We start from the raw sequence: 18,110 nt of genomic DNA, 5'->3' as shown, positions 1-18,110 counted from the left end.
AAATCCTATTTTCATTTCTATTTCAAAAAAAGCTAAGAGCCTGGCATTTTCTCCCGTTCCTCTAGGGTTCTTATTTTATGGAAACATAAAACTTGGGCTTGTCTGGTGAAATCCCTGTCGCTTTTGTGGACAGAAACGCGAGTCTCTGCAGAGCTGGCTAGATGCCCGCTTGGATGGGAGCATTTTTTCCAAGCCGGTCTGGAAAAGCAGCGCTGAGGGCTCTGCTTTCGTGGCACCACGGGCCAGTTGTGGCCTAAAGCGAAGACATCTCGCCCTCTGGTGGGCGAAAACACCAGAAAAACTAAGCCTGGGTCCGCATCTTGCACGAGATTACAATTAAAATGGCCAATGTGGTGGTTATAGAAGGAAATAGTGCAAATTTCTTAAGCGATGAATTCACAGTGAGTGGGTATCGCTCATCGGATGATGAACTTGAATCCCTATAATCAGTGTCAGGGCAGTCGTTCTGCACCTCCTCTGTGGAAAAGGGAATGATAATCACATAGTTACTGTGAAGCCTGGAAAAGGCTCAGAGATACACAGATAAAACCACACCTTACTGTTAATTGTTATTATAATTATCCACTCCTACTCTCGAAGGCCGATTTTTCCTCCTAATGACTCATAACCTTCTCTGGCTTTGCTTTTCTGGATTTCACACCACGCCAGTCATTTTGTTTTTACACATTTCTATTTTCACTGAGGATTTTAAATAATGATCAGTAAAGTACAAAGCTTAAAATATGGTCAATATTTTCAACAATACAAAATCAGCAAAGGGAGGGGGTTAGGAACGGAATGGTTAATACATAACATTCGTACCCTTCCCTGTTTTCCCAGGGAAAAAAATACAAACGCTTTTGTACTTATTTAGTAACAAACAGTGCTTAAAAACAATCTTGTCAGTAAAGGACATAAATAGCAAGGCACGTGCAGAGCCTGTCCTTGCCCTGCTGCACAAATGAAACAGCATAAATATAAGTTTAAGGCACCTCTTTCCATCCTCTCCTCCTTATAACAGGCAGATTCTGCCAGTGGGTACCAGTTAAAAGCAACCACGAGCAGCAGGTAGCTGAGAAGCTGTTTTTAATCCTCTGGTTCCCACAGGGTGAATCCCAAAAGGGAACAGCATAAGGCACATGGGGATAAGTTCTCAGTTGACCCATATGGACCTGGGGCTACAGGAAATGCTGCCTCAGGACTGGAGATTCCTGTGGGAGAGGGTTAGGACGTCGGTCCCTTCATGGCCCACCCTCAGAAGTGGTGGTCTTTGGTGGCCACCTCCACCAAAGCCCTGCAGCTGCTCGCATCCCTCCTGGCCGTGCCTCCTTGGAGGAACACCAGGATGGGAGATGTGCTCCAAAGCGGGAGGTCTGGAGATGCTTTTGGAGTGTCCCTCGCAGTGGTGTTTCTGCTCTTGCAGGACTCGGTCATGATCTTCTCCCCTAGATCAGGGGCAGGGCTTGCAGGAGGGCATCGGCAGCCATCTCCCCGTCCCAGCCCAGCAGCCTGCAGAGCACACAGAGTCCGTACAGGTAGGGCAGCAAAAGGCACAAGGATGAATTCTTGGGGTGAGGAGAAGAAATAAAGGTGGTTGCAGAAAGAGGAGGAAGGAGACACGGATGGAGGAAGCTCCAGTGCAACACAAGAGTGCATCCCCGCAGCAGCAGTGATCCACGTTGCCATTCCCTGCAGAATCAGCCTATCATAGTAACCGGGAGGTCAGCTCCAGGTCTGAGTGCAGGGCCACACTGGGGACACTGGTGGCATCACTTGAGGCGTAACATGGAAACAGGCAAAACCACCACCACCACCATGCGCACAATTGTTCCAAAAGGAGAAAAGTTTCACTTCTCTGGGACCATTTTGGAGATGGTGCAGGGTGACCGACCAGAACCGCCAGAGCAGCCTCTCGCCTCAGAAGAGCCATAAGGCACCTCCTCTCCCTGGTGAGAGGAACTGGATGGCAAGGTTGTGTTTATCCTCCTTTGCCTAGGGCAGCACATGTCAACTATTTTCAAACCTTTAGAGAAGGAAAGGCCTAGTTATCCCTGTCTGCAGGACCAATATCACCCTAGCTGAGCAGCAGGGTTTATTTTTAGCAGCAGTGCCTACTCCTTCTCAGATTTAGCACAGAAAGGGGTGATAGACCAACCTGGCTTATTCCCCTTCCTGCACAGAAACACGTTTATATTAACCAGCCAAACCCACACTGGTGGCTTACTCTGCTTTAAACTCCTAAAAAAATAAAAATAAAATAAAATAAAAAAGGTAAGGGAGGTTTGATAAGAAACATTATTTCCCACTGGAAGCTGTTCCCCAAAATGGGAGGAGACGCACAAGGAAAGTCATGGGGACTGTGGAGAGGAGAGTCTGTCAGTGCAGCTGGGCCAGTCAAGCAACCAACCGCTGTTGCAAGGAAGAGCTGCTGTTTGCAGCTCCTGCGTACCCAGCCCTTCCCTGCAGGCAGCAGTGCTGTCCAAGTGAGCTGGATGAAAGTTAAAAACAGTAAAAAATTAGTGGCTTTTGTTTTTCTTCTTTTCAATCAGGTTTGTCTGTCTGCACGGGCACACTCTGAGGTCAGAAGAGCTTCTGCGCGAGGGAAGGACAAGGTGTTAGTGGGACTGTTCCTTTTCCCTGTAGGTAGGTCAGTGTAGCTGTACCGTCAAAATATACGGTAGGCAACCGAGCCATTAACAAGTTTTATGTGCTCCTAGCTGGGCTAAATGTGAAGGAAGAGGCACAGTGAGGAGAAGGGTTGGACTACGTGACTTCTTTCCTATGACTTCATCTCCAGTAATCAAAAATAACCTCCTGCTTTTGTGCTTAGCTTGTCAATAAGGCCACAAGTTTCAGATGTCCACACGACACGACGTGACACAGCAAACCACCTAATAAATAGATTAGTTTTCAGATATCCTGTTTTCTGCTTCTCCTTGCTCCTTCATCATCAAGGCACTGTTTCCCTCAGACTGATCTTGTTACAGCCAGGAGGCTCTGCAGATATAAAAGCCCAAATCAAAGCCTTTCTGAATATTAAATCACTCACATGCACAAACACACACACACTCCAGTAGTTAAAAAACAGATCAAGAGCAGAAGTCAGTGCTTGTCATAACCAACCATATCCCTGCCCCTAAACTCTGCCTGCCCAGTACCAGCAAACACAATTCGTTTGCCTGCCTTTGGATCCAGCGGGACAAATCTGTGGCTGGAGTAGATCCCATAATTTCTTGGCTTTCAGGAAAGATTTGCTCCTGGAAACTGGCACGTAAGGCTGCAGTTCCTGCATAGGGTACAGCTGGGAGGACCCGTGCTAAGGTCTGTCATAGAAAGCCAGCAGCAGGCTGAGCAGCAGGTATTTAGGCTGCTTGGGACCATGTGTCCACTTCAGTTCTGAGCATTCAGGACTGATTTGCTAAGAGTGTCAGTGCAACAACGGGGCTCCTCGATCTGATACTCCCATAAGGGCAAAGGGGATTTGTCTACTTGGGGACACAGCAAATCAACGCTCACATCAACTACACCTTGGACAGGAGTGTCCCATGGCCATGAAGTGTCCCCGTCCAGCTATCAATCATAGCTATTCCACATGGGAAACACAGGTCTCAAGGACAAACACATCCTAAGGTTACATAAGGACCCTCATGCTGAATGGAACCCCTACTGAGAAAGGGCCTATCCTGTTATCTCTCTTGGGGAATGTCTGACTTGCTGTTTTTATTATTATTTTTTTTAAGTAGCTCTACTATCAATGGTGAAATCATGTAGAAAGAGAAGACAGAGTTGACCTCACATCTCCACCTCTGCCAGCAATGGCTAGATCCACACCAGTCACCAGCAGACACAGAACTCAGGTTTAGACCCAGCTCATCCTAGAGGACTCATCATAGAGACTGCTTGGTCTGCAGATATACCAGGACCATCTCAGCAACCTGGCACTGAGAAACTGAGAAGGACAAAAGTAGAGATAACCTGTCTTAACCCACTGGAGCAGAAAGGACTAATCCAGCCACTGCAACACACATGCAACTGAACCCTTGAAATGTAGACTCCCCCTGAAGTCCTGAAGTTACCCTGAAGCCTCTGCCTTCAATGGTAACAGATCCCTCCCAGCACAGCAGAGATGGCAAAACCCACACAGGCAGTCACATTCAGCCATGATCCTTAAGGTCCTTTTCCCATCTCACAGCCTTCAGGCTGCCTTTCCTGATATTCATCATGATATTCCCTGCAGGTTTTCTAGCAGGAACAAGAAACCTCTGCTGTTTCAGCATCCTCGGTTAAGTGACTTGTTCTGGCTTAAAAAACCCCATGTCCCCCTGAAGGGCAAAAGGCAGCCCCTGCTGCAAAATGCATCCAGAATGAAGTATCCAGCCCTCCACCCCAGTCCACAGGGTCCAGGTTAGTCAGAGCGTGTTAGGCAAATAAGCCAGTTATGTCCCTAATATATTATCCCCCTTTTCCTGGTTTTCACCAGACAGGTGATATCACGCTCATCATCTTCATGACTCTCTCAGGAGTCTTTTTTAAGACCCAGGCTGGCCTTGATCCTGCGTTGCAGGACATAAGCTGTGATGGCACTACAAGCCACCAGCCCAAAAAAGGAGCCGCAGGTGAGATAGATGGAGAAAGGGACATGTCTCTTTAGGAAGATCTCCTGCCTGTTCTTGTAATCCAATAATATGGCCTCCAGTTGTGAGAGGGTGCAAATGGCCAGGAATGTGTGGAAGATTTGGTGGGCATGGCCAACAATATCACAGGATCCCGGGAAGTACTTCTCAGGAACTGGGCAGGAGAAGAAATAAGCACTGATAAGGAAGAACAGTATCTGATATGTGTGGTACCAAGCAGCATCTTCCTCACAGCCTCCCAGGTGACACACTACCACCCGGTGAGCCACAGGACTGATATCCAAGATGAAGGCCAGCCCAGCTGGGATCACCTGGCACATCTTCCTCATGATGGGGTAGGGCCGCCGGTACCGATACTTGGCGTAGCAGCAGCCAGCACATGAGAGCCAGCCACAGAAAGCAGCTGCCGGGAGGAAGAAGAGCCAGAACTTGTCATACCAGGCCTGATCCGAGCTGTAGTAGAAGTGGGCAAGGGCACTACCGTACTGGTAGATGCTGACTCCGACGTAGTCCATGAAGTAGAAGGTGTAGTGGTACAGCTCTGATTTGGACTGCAGCAGGTGGGCCAGGAGGCTGCAGGTCAGGTAGGTGACGGAGGACAGGACAAAGATGAGCAAAGGCAAGGACCAGGCATCCACTGGTAACTGCTCAGCCTCCACAAACGTCTTGAACCTCAGCAGGACGGCCAGGGCTGCCAGGAGATGAGTCCACACGTTGACTACCTCATTGTGCTTTTGGAAGAGGCTAAGGAAGTAGTACCTCCACTCCTGGCCGGTGGGACGGTACCCACTGTGGATGTATGGCTCCCGGAAGAGCTGCGGCACCTCACACTCCTTCACAGTGCAAGGCATCTTCGGGAATCCATCTTCCAGCAGCTTGGGGAAGCGGCTGAGCTGCTGCCCGCTGAGGGACAGCGTGCTGATCCGCTCCAGGATGGCTGTCATCGCGCTACGCGTCGCGGCTGGGAGCTCGGCACTGGGGAATGTGGTCTTTGTACCCTAGAGGGAGAGGAGAAGGAGGAATTGTTAATGATGATGCGTCAGAAAAGAGCACACTGCACTCCCTGGCTGGGGTAAGCCATGGAGTTATCGGGATGCTGGTCATGTCCAAGGGTCTTTTCTGGGCTGGGCAGACCCAAATTCAGGATGGCAGAGCCCAGGGCCTGCAGTTATGGCTATGTCAGATGGACACAGGAATGTGACAGACCTGCTCTTCTTTCCCCACATCGTTGGGCAATCACCTTGGAGGATGTTCAGGAATTACCTGACCCCAGCAACTGCCTGCAAGGTGGTACAAGGGGCAGTCACATGCCAAGAAAAGGAAAAGAGTCAATGATTTGTAGAGGGGACAAACTAGCACAAACTGCTCGAGGACAAAACTGGGGTGTAATTGCTCATCTAAGGAATAACTTGCCTTTGTGAACCTGAGTGAAGAGACAACAATTTCAGCCAAATAATGGAGGTTACAAATAAGCCAGGCTTCCTGCCACACAGCTTGCACAGGGGGTGCTTCCCCGGGGCTGCTGCAGGGAGTGAGGAGGAGAAGGGGAGAAGTCCACAATCCCAAATCTGCCACTCTCATCCCTCCATTCTGCATGTGAGACAGTAGGAATGGGAGATGATGCAGAAAAGAGGGGCTCTTCATCACAGCTGGCTGCTATTTGGGTACAGCATCAAAGCCCTGGGAAGATCCACAAAGACATGCTGAGGGGAAGCTGGATAAGGACCCTCCCTCCTGTTCTCACATGTGCATAGATGCAAAGCTCCTATCCAAAACACAGGCTCAGAAGAGCCCAACCCCACTGCAAGAGACTCTCCTGCCTGTATCGCTCTGCTCCTTGGCAACCTCTGGAGTTGCCAAGCTCCGTCTGGGGAGATTCTGACCTCTTGGGATCATGAACCACCCAAGGTCAGTCTGGCAATCAGGAATAGAGCAGAATCTCTAATAGCTGGAGGCCAATTAAAAGCTCACAGCACTGTACCTGTGAGATCTGTACTGTGACAACCCAGTAATCTCTTTCCTTTCCACCCCAGATATTTCTCTTCTCTTACCTGTTAGCACTTATGCCTACCAGAAAAGGTGTGCTGAAATCCTCACACGGACACCCATCACCCATGCTTGACTTAATGAACTGAACATAATGCTGATGAAGATTCTGCAGAGCTGTGGTTATTTGTGTCACACATGCAAGTGGGCAGAATCGGGCCTGACTCCCAAGAGCCAGAACTGCAGTGGATAATGAATGGATAAGTAAATGCAAATGAGTATTTTGAGTGTGGAAAAATGCTTATTTCTCTTCTGTAGCATCAGATACAGCTGCTGCCAGAGTTGAGACACAGGAAGAATTGAGGTGTGTGTGACAGAAGGCTGGTCTGACCTGGAGAACAGAGGGCAGCTCCTGGTGTCTCCTGACTAGGCTGGCGACACCGGCAGTGGGAAGGTATTAAACACCAAGAGACAGTGAAACGGAGATGGGACCTGTCACAGCCTCAGGATGCGGTACCACAAAAAGCAAAGTCAGACCAGTTGCAAGTCTCACTTCCTCCAGCAACCCAAAGGCTCTGCCAACACACAAAATATTTTCATGTCACTTCCTTATTCTAGCAGATGGGGCTGGATGTCATAACTAAGAGTGGCAAAATCTAATCAGTTCTCCCTCTCCCTTCGCTTTCTAGGCTTTCACCTTTAGAGTTTATCAGGGTATTTATTATTTTATTCCCCCTGTTTGTCATGGGGGAATCTGGCTGCTGAGTTTGATGTAGTTGCCTTACTGCAGAGGGGGAAGGGAAGGATGGCCCATGCAAATGATATTTTAGCTGCACAGACGCATAAGGCTGAAGGTGCTGCAGCAACACCAGGCAGAAGGCAATGCCCTTTCTGGGGACGGGGGTTCACTTTGCACATGTCCACAGAGATTTTGTTCCTCCCAGGAGCGTCTGCAGGGCCTGGCTGTGTGTAGTTGTAGCCCTTGGGAGTGCTGAAAAGCCAAGATGACCCCTGAATCTCCCTCCAAGTTGTTCCTTTGCTCGGGAGATGAAGGCACTTGGCACTACTAGGACTGCAAAAGCGCATCTCCCTCTCGGATGGAACTTTCTTGCTGTGATGGTGACAGAGCCCTGCAACAGGCTGCCCGGAGGGGTTGTAGAAGCTCCTTCTGTGAAGATCTTCAAAACCTGTCTGGAGGCCACCCTGTGCCCCGTGCTCTGGGTGTCCCTGCATGTACAGGGGGGTTGGACTAGATGATCTCTAGGGGTCCCTTCCAATCCCAACCATTCTGTGATTCTGTGATAATATGTCTTCTACTTCCCCAACACTGAGACAACCCAAGCATGGCAGCTTGGCTCACCATCTCCCAGCTTCCCTTTAAGCGCAGTCCATGGATCTGTAGATGGTCCAAAGGACAGTCCATGAATCTATAGGGATCCATAGCCTATTGCAGACAGCCAGTTTGGCTGTGCAGTACCTAAAACTACTAAATAAGATGGGCTAAGTATTTTTCTGTGGATGTGAAGGCTAATTGGCATCACTCAGCTCCTCAGCACAGAGTTCTGCACTGCAGGTGCTGATGCCAGGATTTTGTCAGGGTGCAGGGGGCCCAATGTATACACTGAGCTTCGATGTATACACTGAGCTTCAATGTATACATCGAGCTTCAACATATGCACTGAGCTTCACCTTTGAGCAGAACCAGCGAGAGGCTGAGCACTGCTGATCTCTCAAACAGCTATGGATGGGGAAGATTCTTCCGTTACGCAGCTGGAAAGTGCCAGTGTTCAAGGGCTGAGAGAGGGTCAGACATTTTCAAAATAATAGTCCAAAATCACAAGAAACACATCTGACACCCAGATAAACAGCGCTAAATTAAGAACCTGGTAGACTGCTTATTTTAAACAGCGCTTGTGACACTAACGAGTAAGAGCGAGTTGGCAATTTTCAGCAGTCATGTGATGAACAAAGCAATGAGTAATTAATGATAGAAAAGAGAGGAAAAAAAAAGAAAAAGAAATCCAAGGTCAGCACTGGCTGTTTCACTTTCACAGAGCTTCTATTCTTTTCCTTCGTGGGGGCGTAGGACCGGCTGAAAGCCACATTCATTGGCAGGGCGTCTATTTGAGATTCTGTCCTCACCCCGATCTCCGGAGGATTCAGTTATTTTGGCTGCTCCCAATTAACAGCAACCAAGTATCATTTGTTCAGGGACCAAGCTGCAAAGAGGAGGAGGGAGTGGAGTTTAGCCAGGTTGTATCATTGCGGCCACAATAAGAATGCGCGCCCAGAAGAAGAATGATCCTTTTCCAATTTTTTTTTCTCTCCCTTTTAAAAACAGTAATTGGAAACCCAAGCTTTTCCCAGCCCTTTTGCTTTTGGTCACAGTCTAATGGAAGGAGTTGAATGGGAAAATTTCCTACAAAGTAAGTAGGGCTGATTTTCCCACCAGTCTGGCCTCAGCATTAACTATCTGGAACCAAGACCGTGCCAATGTGATATATTTACTTGCAGAGCAGTATTCAGGCCTCGCAGACTCACACATGCAGTATATGCTTCCAGAAAGGCTGCAATTCTTTGTAAACAAAGCAGACGGGACAGGGGGACCCAACTGTGGGGAAGTCTTTAATGAAAGCACTACTTTTTTAAGCAGTGTGCTGAGCTGCATAAAAATAAGAGACCAGTGATCATGTAGTAGTGGAAAAGAGGCCAGTTTTGAGAGCTGCATGGCGATTAATTCGTGCATGCCCCTCTGCTGGGAGCTGAGCAATAGGGAAATGAGAGGGCAGATTCTTATCTGACAGCTCACCGGCTTCCTCCTCGGCGTCTATAAAACACCCCTGGATGGACCACAGGTTATTAAGGTCTGGGACTTTATTCTGACCACATCCTACAAGGAAACATTTGCTGTTGCCGCTGCTAAAGCATCAGGATGGAAGAGAGCAGCTCTGCTCAGCCAAGCCCAAACTCCTGTGGTCGGCTGGGGAGGAAAAATAAAATAATTGCCACACTTAAGTCAAGCCAAACAGTGATGAGATAGGGAGCGAGAGGAAAGTGAAGTGTCCAAAATACACATGTTGACAAGGAGAAGAACTCAGGATGGGTACAGCTTGTTCTATTCTTTTACAGCCAAACTCCTAGCCTGATTGCAGGCAGGTTTTAGCAAAACAGTTTTGACTTTCTTCTGTAGACCTTAATAAGAGACAACTGTAACTCCTAACCAGCCACTGCTGTCTCTGTCTTGATCATTTCACAGCTTAATGGTAGAAACACAATTGAATAAGGAGTTCAGAGATGCACCAAGAAGCACCATCAATTGCTGCCACTTCCCAAAACAGAAGCTCTGGTGCTCAAACTGCTGGTGCTCGAGTGGTGTTCAAGATGCACCAGCCTCTCTGCACCCAATGCTTGTTGGCACCATGGTGAGAAGTGGGTGCCCAAATCAGGCCTTTATCTCAGAGGCCTGAAAGGTGGTGTTGGGTTTTTCTGGCTTCTTCTCTGCAGAGTGCTGACTAGAAGCCAGGTGCAGGATTCACACAGACACCGAGGGATGGGAAACAAGGGTCTGCCAAGTTGGCCTCAAGCTGAGGAACAGAAATAGTCCTTCCTTGTGGCCTTTGGGCAAGGTGGAGGCAGAGTGGGTGGGATTGTGGCAGGAGGTAGGAGCCCAAACACCTCTGGGTCAGAGTCAAGGTGAGAGTGTTAAAGGCTCCAAGAAGACCATGCCAAGGGCCACTGAAGGATCCCTCAATATAACATCCAGATCTGACTGAACCATCTACCCACTGCTTGACTCATTGCCAAGGGTATGAAGTGCATCTTGGGCTGTTTTCAAAGGAAACTTGCTGGGCCCCGAAATTATCCTTGGGAAATGACCTAGGATGCTGCCACTTCCAACAAGAACATGGGTAGCAGGCTGTGACTGCTGGGGACATGCGCTATTCCGTGAAGCACCAAGGCTGCAGGCTCTTCAGATTCAGCAGGAAAGCCCCAATCCCCAAAACCTACAGCCTGGAGTCTTCCCTAATAAATAATCAATATAATCAAGAACATTATTTTTTTTTCTCCAATAATCAAAGCAATTGTCCTCAATAATTTACATTTGTCCACAATCTGATGGCCTCCTGGTACTACCGGAAAAGGTGACATTTGATGGTTTGTGGTAGGGACCAGCCCTGATGCACATGAGCAGGCAGTTGTGGGACTGCACAACAACACAGTGCATGGACTGTTTTTGTTTCCCTCAACACCCTGATGTGCCCTGTAATCTGTAATTGGACTGGAATATCTCGAGTCAAGTCAGGCTAAGATCAAACAGATCCCAGATGCCTGAAAGCAGCACACAGGTTTCTGCTAGATAGCAGGTAGCTTAAGTGCTGAATCATGGTGCCACTGCAAGGCATTTCTGGGGAGGAATACTGTGATGTGACTTATGAGAGATTTGGAAGAAAGAGATTGAAAATAACCTTAAACCTTCAGTGGGTCTGGAGAGAAAGGGCAATATTATGGAGGATTTCACATAAAAGAAAATGCCCCAAATTCTACCTCTCTCTGCAGAGAGAGATAAAGAGAGCTAAAACAGGCTTTCTGCAAGCATGTATTAATAGGAAAATTAAGGTCTCACGATGCAGGGTGACACGTTTAGCCATCCAAGACGACGGGAGAGCAGAATCCAGCACAAAAGCCATGGCAGTGTCAGCGCTCCCACAATTTCTGGCCAGGAAGCAGGGGAGGCAGCAGCCAGCTGGGCTGTGCAGAGCAGCGAGTGCCTCTCGACGTTGCTTCGGCACCGTCTGCGCCTTGGGCCGGCTCCAGGGGATGAGACGAGCGGAGGCCGCACAATGAACAAGGCGTGCGGAGGGCACAGAGCAAACAAAGCTGCTGGCAAAACCTGGGCCACTCCACGAAGCACGAGGGTGGCGGCATCCCACCACGTCCCAAGGGCCTGCAGTTTTGGGGGGTGATCAAAGTGGGATACAGGAAATCTCTCTCCAAAGTCAGGAAACCAAAGACTTGACAAATTTAATGGGAGAGCCCAAACCTTGGAAATCTTGCAATCTCTAAGCCAGACTTCATATGTGGTGATCTGATTTTTGCAATGCTGAGTCCTTACAGATCGTAACCATATTTGTTCCTTGGGCTGGTATGGCCACTGCCATATTCTAGCCCTCTCCAGCACCTCAAAATGCATAGCTGCATGCAAACCATGTGTTGGGAACAGTTCTTGAGCTATGGAAACTCCCAAACCATGCTGGGGAATGACTCGAGTCAATGCTAGTCAGCCCAGGCCTAAATACCCTAGGAATTTAAGGGAATTTAAGAGAATGACCAAATCTCTACCATGGCATACTGTGGTTTACTATGCTAAACATACCCTCGGTTTCTTTCTGTTTAAACAAGGTTAAGAGTTACTGATGTTGCTGATAACCTCATTTTCTTTATGCCTAAAGAAGGTTATAAGTCAGCAAGATTGCTGATAAAATAGCTAATAAATTACATAAGTACAAAAAAGTCCCCCATCAGCAGCATTAGGCAGATACAAAATATCAGATCCCAAATATTAGTGTATATTTATATCAAGGCAACATCCATAGATTCTGGCCAAGAAGTATCTCGCTATCATGCTAGCCGATGGGCCGAAAGCACACTCATATTTGAAAAGACAGCCCCTGCCATCAGGTTTGGATACAACTATGATGTGGCTCAGAAGGGGCTGTGCTACTCCCACACATGGAGCAGCTTTCCCAACCTTCCCTTTCCTAAGAAAAAAATATTAGGATTAAGCTAATGCTTTCTTTCTTCTTGACCTCACTAAACCGTTGCTATTTGTGCTTTCCAGACTTGCTCACTAGCTTCTTTTCTCACAGCCCACAACTACTACAACCTCAGTGCTTCTTGGCTTGGTTTGTTTATTTTTAACTCTGAGTTTCTGGATAGATGTGAGATCCCCGAGTGGGACACCCTGACTTACAGGCTTTCAGTACATCAGCAATAAAAGGAGATGAGGGCACAGTCCTGATCGATGACCTGCAGCTGCCCCAGGTTGCTGCAGTGTCAGCACACTCGTGGTCACAGCTGTGGTCCATCCAAGGACTGTTGCTGATGGGCAACTTGGGCACAACCACCCTGTTCGAAATGGAGAGGAGAGTTTAGGCACAAGGACACGATCTGTACCCTCTCGGTTATCCTGAAACCAGGGACTAGACTCTGGCCTGCTGTATTGAGTAGTGCAGGGACCACCAATGGAGCAGACTGGAAGTTGTTTGCATGGGCCATATCCAAGCTCAGCCTCTTTGCCCCAGGCACAAGCAGGGTGCTGCTGAGTGTGACAGAATGTGCAACATTTTGTGGGACATAGGCTTGAACTTACATCCAGGGGAAATTCCACCCATCTCCCTTCTCAAAAAACACTGAAGAAAAAGTGACTTAAGAGTCCTAGATTGCACTGAGCTGTCTCAGGCTGTCCTGAGGGCCTGACTGTTCATGGTCACTTGGACCTTTGCTTAAGGGTGAAAGGCTGACAGAGTGAAGGGAGAGGGTTAATTTTGATGGGAGGATTCCTTTCACTGAGCACTTCAACATAAACATACGTATCTAAGCCAGTCAGTGCAGGACACATCTTTGGAGAGGAGCAGGCAGCATGAAAATGTATCTGAGCTGACCTATTTCACATGTCAAAACTATAATGAGATGAATCACACCAAAGAAACACCTCTATTTTTCTCATTCACTGCAAGAGGAGACACAGCTGAGGTAAGGAGCTCATGTGTGGGCATCTGAATTTATTTCAGCTACATCCTACTTTCACCTCCTAAATTTCTTCCTGCAATGCCCATGGGAAAGAGCTGCTGCAGACATGAACTCCTACCAGCACAGGGAGAATTTTATAAACCAGCTAATCTTTTCTCACCCTTACAGATCTACTGACAGGACAACCCAAGAACAATCTGCCTAAAGGCAGAGAAACCAAACAAAACGAGCTGTGTGTGCCGTGAAAGTTAGGGATATTGAGCCCTGCTGGAAGATCTTGCACAGCCTACAGGCTGTGGCTACTTAGTTTTGCGTGTTGCTGTCCACAAAAGCTCATTGCACAAAAAGATTTTTAAGGTTGCAGATTTTAGAGCATCAGTCATTATAAAAAAAATGTATATAAATCATGCACAGTGCTGCAGGCATATAGCAGGCTGCCAGGGAGAAACAGCAGCTCTGTGCCAGCACCTCGAGCTGTGAGCTCTGGGCTCCCTGCACTAAAGCTCTTTGCTATCCTGAGCCCCCATCTGGGACCTCCTCCAGTTTAGCCAGGAGGCCTCCTCTATGAACGTCAATGTTTGTGAGGAGAGCAGCGTTATCCTTCCAAGGGGCTGCGAAGGCCCTAGCAAGGAAAAGCAAGGAACAGACAGCAGAGACCCCTGTAAACAAGTGATCTGAGCATGTAAAGGAAGCCAAAACCATCAGGCCTGTTAAGGATGCCAGCTGTGATGCATCCCCTGCTTAAATCCCTACTTGTTCTGAGGGCCCCCTGGAAAAAAAAAACCAACTGTGAGGAAGGTTTCGCTGCTCCCTGTCTGTGTCCTCAGGACAGGGCACCTCAGGTATGACAACATACAGCTCAGCCCTGCAAATCACAGCCTCCAGCAGCCTTTCAGGGCATTTACCACTTTGGAAGAATTAATTCAGCATCCAAGAACAGCGCATTTAGAAGGCCTGGAGAATGACCCCAGAGGAGGGAAGCACAACGCACACCGGTAGCTAAATATAAAGCTGCTACCTGCCTCGATCACCGCGTCGTACAAGTAGCTGCAAGCGCAGCCACATGACCCCGCTCGCAGTTCTCCCCATCCTCAGCCGCTCCCTGCCCTGCTCGCTTGTACTTGCAGCACGTTGCTCAGCCTTGCAGCACCCGGGCCAGGCCTGCGCGTCCGCAGTGCCGCAGCGACACACGCCTGGCCTTGGCCAGAGGCCACCGGCACGGCTTCAATGTCAATAAATGAGAGCAGTGATGCCTGGAGAACAGGAATCCCTACAAGCAAGTGTGGCTGTTAAACACCACCTTCACCGGGTAAGCAGGAGGAAATGTGTAACGGTCTGTGGTTTGGCCTGATGAGTTCTGTGTGTTTCTAAGAATGCTCGCGACGTGTAAGCCCCGTCTCAACACACACACAAACACTGAGATATAAAGCAGGCTCTTACATCGTTTACAGTTACCCACCACCCGCCCTAACAGCGAGCAAACACAGACTTAGAACACATAGAGTTGCTGGATTTCACTCCTGCACAGCACTGGGTGCGTATTTCACCCTTTTTCATGAACAAATTTATGGCCACCGCTGAGGTAGCATCACATAATCCCCCTCCTCTCTCTCACGCCATGACCTTCACTCAGGCAGTTCTCAACAGCCCCAAAGGCACCAGACAGCAACTACACAGGGCTATAAAAAGGCATGTGCTAAGACACACGTCTTGGTCACACATCCCTTGCAAGGCTCATGAGCTGAACAAGAAGGAAGGGTCTGAGTTTGGGAAATTTTGGTTCTGGCTGAAAGGGTATGAACCTACAGGAAGGAACAGAACTGCTGTCTTCTCTGAAGGGCTGCAACAGTCCTTGAGGCTGAAAGGGAAAGCGGCCACGCTGCAAAGAACAAATCATCGTAGCGCAGACTTACTTTATAGAGCATCCGGCTAGGAAGTCTGCTCAACATGCAGCTAAAACACAAGCCCCGCAGGATTTTAGCAGTTAATTACAGTCCACACATACCTCTGCAGCCTTGGAGGTGGGCAAAGCTTGTGGTCCTACAGGACAGGCGGATAAACCAAGGGGATAATACCACAAGAAGCAGTACCGGCTGCTGCTTTCAGTGTCCCCGCTTTGGAAACACGGAGCCCCAGGGAGATGCCAGGCTGTCATTTAACAGAAGGACGTATTGGGGCAGATTAAGAGCGCCCTGTGGTTCCCCAAGCGCGGTCTGCAAGCCCTGGGGTCTGCCCTGCGCTCCAAAAAAAGCAGATCAGCTACGTGCCAGCGCGGCTACGCTCCTCTCCTCACAGCACAGGGTTTCGCTGCATGAAAATGGCTGTGCAAGCAGAGCCGTGGCAGCGTTCGGCCTCGCTCCAGCAAAACAGCCCGCGTGGTGGAGATGCAGGGGTATTAAATTAGCGTCTGATGCAGGGCCACGGGCTCCAGCGCCACCGGCTACCGTGTCCGAGCAGCAGCAAAAGCGTCGCCTTCAGCCCAGGTGAGCTCTGTGCTTAATTGTGCTCGTGGTGAAGACAGTCACATCGATGCACAGCAAATGACTGCTTGGTGTTAATGCAAACATATATATATAAAATTATGTATATTTTATATATATATATATAAAATACATGACATATGAATATATACATATATTTGGTACTGGTTTGGAATGATTCAAAACAGTCTATTGCTGGTTTTTCTTTTTTCCCAGAAGGTAGGAGACAACCCTGGTGTTTTCAGCCATGAAAATCAAGGAAAAAAAGAAGCAGATAGATGGGAAATATGGGGAATATGGCAGAGAAATCCAGGAGAGGCCTGGAGAGCACGAACTGTTCATTGGCCCTTCACAGACATGAGCCGGGTGTAATCAGAGGAGACCAGCAGCTAGCAGGTCCAAAGCAAACAAAAGGAGGTGGTTCTCCTCACACCTCACAGTTAAACTATGCATCTCCTCGCTGCTGGATTTGAAAAAAAAACAGAGGTCAAAGCTGTGTAATAAGTGTCCTCTGATGTCCATTGAAAACAAATACAGAAAGAAAAAAATATATATCTGAAACACTTGTTCAAAAGCCTCTTGACATAGAGGTTGGGAGGCTGGACGATTTAGGGCAAAACATCACTCATTGTGGACTTGTCCTTACAGTCATCGTCAGCACCCTCAGGAAGGAGCAGGACACTTCCCAGATGGACCTTGGGATGCAAATATGAACAGGTCCTTAGGATGCAAAGAGACAGTGCTGCCGTGTTCCCCTAAAGGGAAGCTGAGATGAGCTTTTATTCTTGCAGGGACCCACATGTGGGAGCACCGGGAGGCATGAGGAGCCCCTGGGCACTGTGAGCGAGGGCTGGATTTCTTCCCAAGGTTACGAAAAATGTATGCGTCCACTATAGCAAAGCACAAAGATGGCCATAAATATGGAATATCCCCCCCACAACAACGTGGAATACCGAATCCATGGAGGGCCAAGCCCAGAGCTCACTGAAGTCGATGGGGAGAATGACAGAGATAGGTTCAACTTTGGTATCACTGCATATATCACAAATAAATAACCCACCCCACGTGCTGCAGCCACCAGGTAAACGCCGCACAGGACCCGCCACCAGCCCAAACTCCGATTCCCACAGCAGCACAAGCGGGACACGAGCTGCCCCAGGCTCTTCTCCTAAAAGCCCCAAAGGGGAGAAAAAAACCCGAGTAACGGGGTATCCATCAGAGGAGAAAATACCGGGGTATCCATCAGGCAACCGCCGCTGTCACCGCTGCGGCAGCACCGCCACGCCAGGCACGCCAGGCTCGGCGGGGCCAGTCTCTTGTTAAAGAAATAAAATATAATAGAAAATAATCATAATTAATATTTTATAAAGATTTTTTAGCATATTTTTTGTGCATAGCATGAATGGAAACGCACGTCCTCACAGCCACCTCAGCCTAGGGGTGTTTCTCCCTCTATATTTCCTCAGAAAAAAAAAAATATTTTCATTACAATAAGAAGGGGTGTAAAGAAGGAGTTTCCACGCGCAGAGGGTTTGAACCCCCAAAGTTTCTCCCGGGGGAGGTGATGATGGAGCGGGGGGAGAAGCGGGGCAGCGCTCGCAGCCTCCATCCCCGCGCGGCCGCGCCTCACGGCGGACACGGTGCCGGTGCCGCCGAGGAGAGCGGGTCCCGGGACACACTCACCCCGCCGTGCCGGTGTCGGTGCCGGTGTCGGTGCCGGTGCCGGCGCGGAGCCGCCGCCGCCGCCTCAGGGCAGCGGGCGGCCCGCGCATGCCCCGCCGCGACACCGCCCCGCGCCCGCCCTGAGGCGGCGCCAACGGCCGCGGCCTCGCCTCACGGGGAGCGACAGGCACACGGACACCCACACACAGCGACAGTCACACGGACGGTCACACACAGCGACAGTCACGCACAGCGACAGTCGCACGCAACGACAGTCACACACACAAACACAGGGAGGCCACGACAGTCACCCCCCACACAGTCGTACACCCCCGCCCACCCCACCTTACAACTTTACCTCACACCCCGCACACACCTGGATTGTCACCCGGCTGCCCGTGTACACCCGTCTGTGCGTTAAGGCAACAGTTCTCCTTAAGGAGTGATGCGCTGAGGTGGAGCCCTTCAGGTGTTTGTGCAACATGGAGGCTATTTCATTTCCTACGGCCTTTGTATAAATCTTTATAAACCAGATTCGTTAGGAAACATCCAAATTTGGGTATTTTGGGAGAGCTAGAGGAAATGCAGGGTGCCCCTG

General features: G+C 49.2%; 1 protein-coding gene across 1 annotated transcript; it reads right to left on the bottom strand.

Moving 5' to 3' along the window:
• Positions 1-730: 730 nt before the first annotated feature.
• On the bottom strand, positions 731-17,580 carry PAQR8 (progestin and adipoQ receptor family member 8). Its single transcript, XM_026040770.1, has 2 exons — positions 17,534-17,580; positions 731-5,632 (listed from the first exon to the last, which is right to left on the bottom strand). Exon 2 carries the CDS (start codon positions 5,576-5,578, stop codon positions 4,517-4,519), a length of 1,062 nt encoding a protein of 353 aa, XP_025896555.1. The 5' UTR covers positions 5,579-5,632; positions 17,534-17,580; the 3' UTR covers positions 731-4,516.
• Positions 17,581-18,110: the final 530 nt, after the last annotated feature.

The sequence above is a fragment of the Nothoprocta perdicaria genome, unplaced genomic scaffold (assembly GCF_003342845.1).
Source record: "Nothoprocta perdicaria isolate Ctin4 unplaced genomic scaffold, notPer1 scaffold_101, whole genome shotgun sequence".
Classification (NCBI taxonomy): domain Eukaryota; kingdom Metazoa; phylum Chordata; class Aves; order Tinamiformes; family Tinamidae; genus Nothoprocta; species Nothoprocta perdicaria.
The sequence above is the reverse complement of the archived record's forward strand: the minus strand, read 5'-3'. Positions and strand labels throughout refer to the sequence as shown.

What these genes read in the sequence shown, in the direction of transcription:
- PAQR8 (XM_026040770.1), bottom strand. Translation starts at nt 5,578, where the DNA reads ATGACAGCCATCCTGGAGCGGATCAGCACGCTGTCCCTCAGCGGGCAG.